Source organism: Capra hircus, chromosome 15 (genome assembly GCF_001704415.2).
Source record: "Capra hircus breed San Clemente chromosome 15, ASM170441v1, whole genome shotgun sequence".
Lineage (NCBI taxonomy): Eukaryota > Metazoa > Chordata > Mammalia > Artiodactyla > Bovidae > Capra > Capra hircus.
Genome location: NC_030822.1, coordinates 36339336 through 36340724, shown reverse-complemented (window position 1 = coordinate 36340724; position 1389 = coordinate 36339336). Strand labels below are relative to the sequence as shown.

The 1389-nt window shown below is 51.0% G+C and overlaps 1 protein-coding gene across 1 annotated transcript; it reads right to left on the bottom strand.

The window, feature by feature from the left end:
* Positions 457–1389, bottom strand: LOC102174676 (olfactory receptor 2AG2). The gene has a single exon (XM_013969585.2). It carries the CDS (start codon positions 1387–1389, stop codon positions 457–459), a length of 933 nt encoding a protein of 310 aa, XP_013825039.2.

Here is a 1389-nt window from a genome sequence, read left to right as displayed (position 1 = left end):
GTATGGATGTGAGAGCTGAACCATTAAGAAGGCTGAGCACTGAAGAATTGATGCTTTTGAGCTGTCGTGTTGGAGAAGACTCTTGAGAGTCCCTTGGATTGCAAGGAGATCCAACCAGTCCATCCTAAAGAAAATCAGTCTTGAATATTCATTGGAAGGACTTATCCTGAAGTTGAACCTCCAGTTCTTTGGCCACCTGATGCGAAGAGCTGACTCATTAGAAAAGACCCTGATGCTGGGAAAGATTGAAGGCGGGAGGAGAAGGGGACGACAGAGGACAAGATGGTTGGATGGCATCTACTCAAATGACATGAGTTTGAGCAAGCTCCGGGAGAAATGGCGAAGGACAGGAAAGCCTGGAGTGCTGCAGTCCATGGGCTCACAAAAAGTCAGACATCAGTGAGTGACTGAACAACAACTACCACATCTACTTGGTAACTGTGTCAGGAGATGTGTCTATAGTATGTGTTTTCCCAGGACCCTCCTCAAAGCCCCCATCACCTCTTTATTCCTCAGGCTGTAGATGAGGGGGTTCAGGGCTGGGGTGACAATCGTGTAGAAGACAGAAATGATGTTGTCTTGCTTGGGGCTGTGGAGGGAACTGGGCAGAACATACATGAATGTGGCCGCTCCATAGAACATCCCGACCACAGTCAGGTGGGAAGAGCAGGTGACCAGGGCTTTCCGCCTCCCTTCATTTGAGGGCATGTGGAGCACAGTAAGTAGAATTAGTGTGTAGGAGGAAACAATGGCAGAAAGGGGGAGCAAGAGGAAAGTCACACCTGTCGCATACACCATGAGTTCATATCTGGAAGTATCTGCACAGGCCAACTTCAACAGAGGTGGAATCTCACAGAGCAGGTGGCTGATCTCCTGGGACATGCAGAAAGGGAAGTGCATGGTGTACAAGGTATGTCCTAGAGCACTCAGGGAAGACAGGACCCAGGATGTGGCCACCATGAGCCAGCAGACCCTCGGCCTCATGAGGACCATGTAGTTTAGAGGATGACAAATGGCCACATACCTGTCATAGGCCATGAAGGCCAGTAGGAGGTCCTCTGCACCACCCAGGGTCAATGCCAGGAACATCTGAAGGGCACAACCCCCAAAGGAGATGGTGTTTTCACTGAGCAGATAATCCACGAAGGCCTTGGGAGTGACAACAGATGTGAAGAGGAGGTCCATGAGAGAGAGCTGCCCGAGCAGGAGGTACATGGGCACATGGAGCCGGGCATCCATTGTGATGGCCAGGAGCAGAAAGCCATTGCTGGTGAGGGCCAGCGTGTACAGGACTGTGACTGTAGCACAGATCAGCTCAGGAGACAAGCTGTCATTCAGAATCCCCATCAATATGAAGCCACTTCCCAGGGTGGAGTTCCAGTGCTCCAT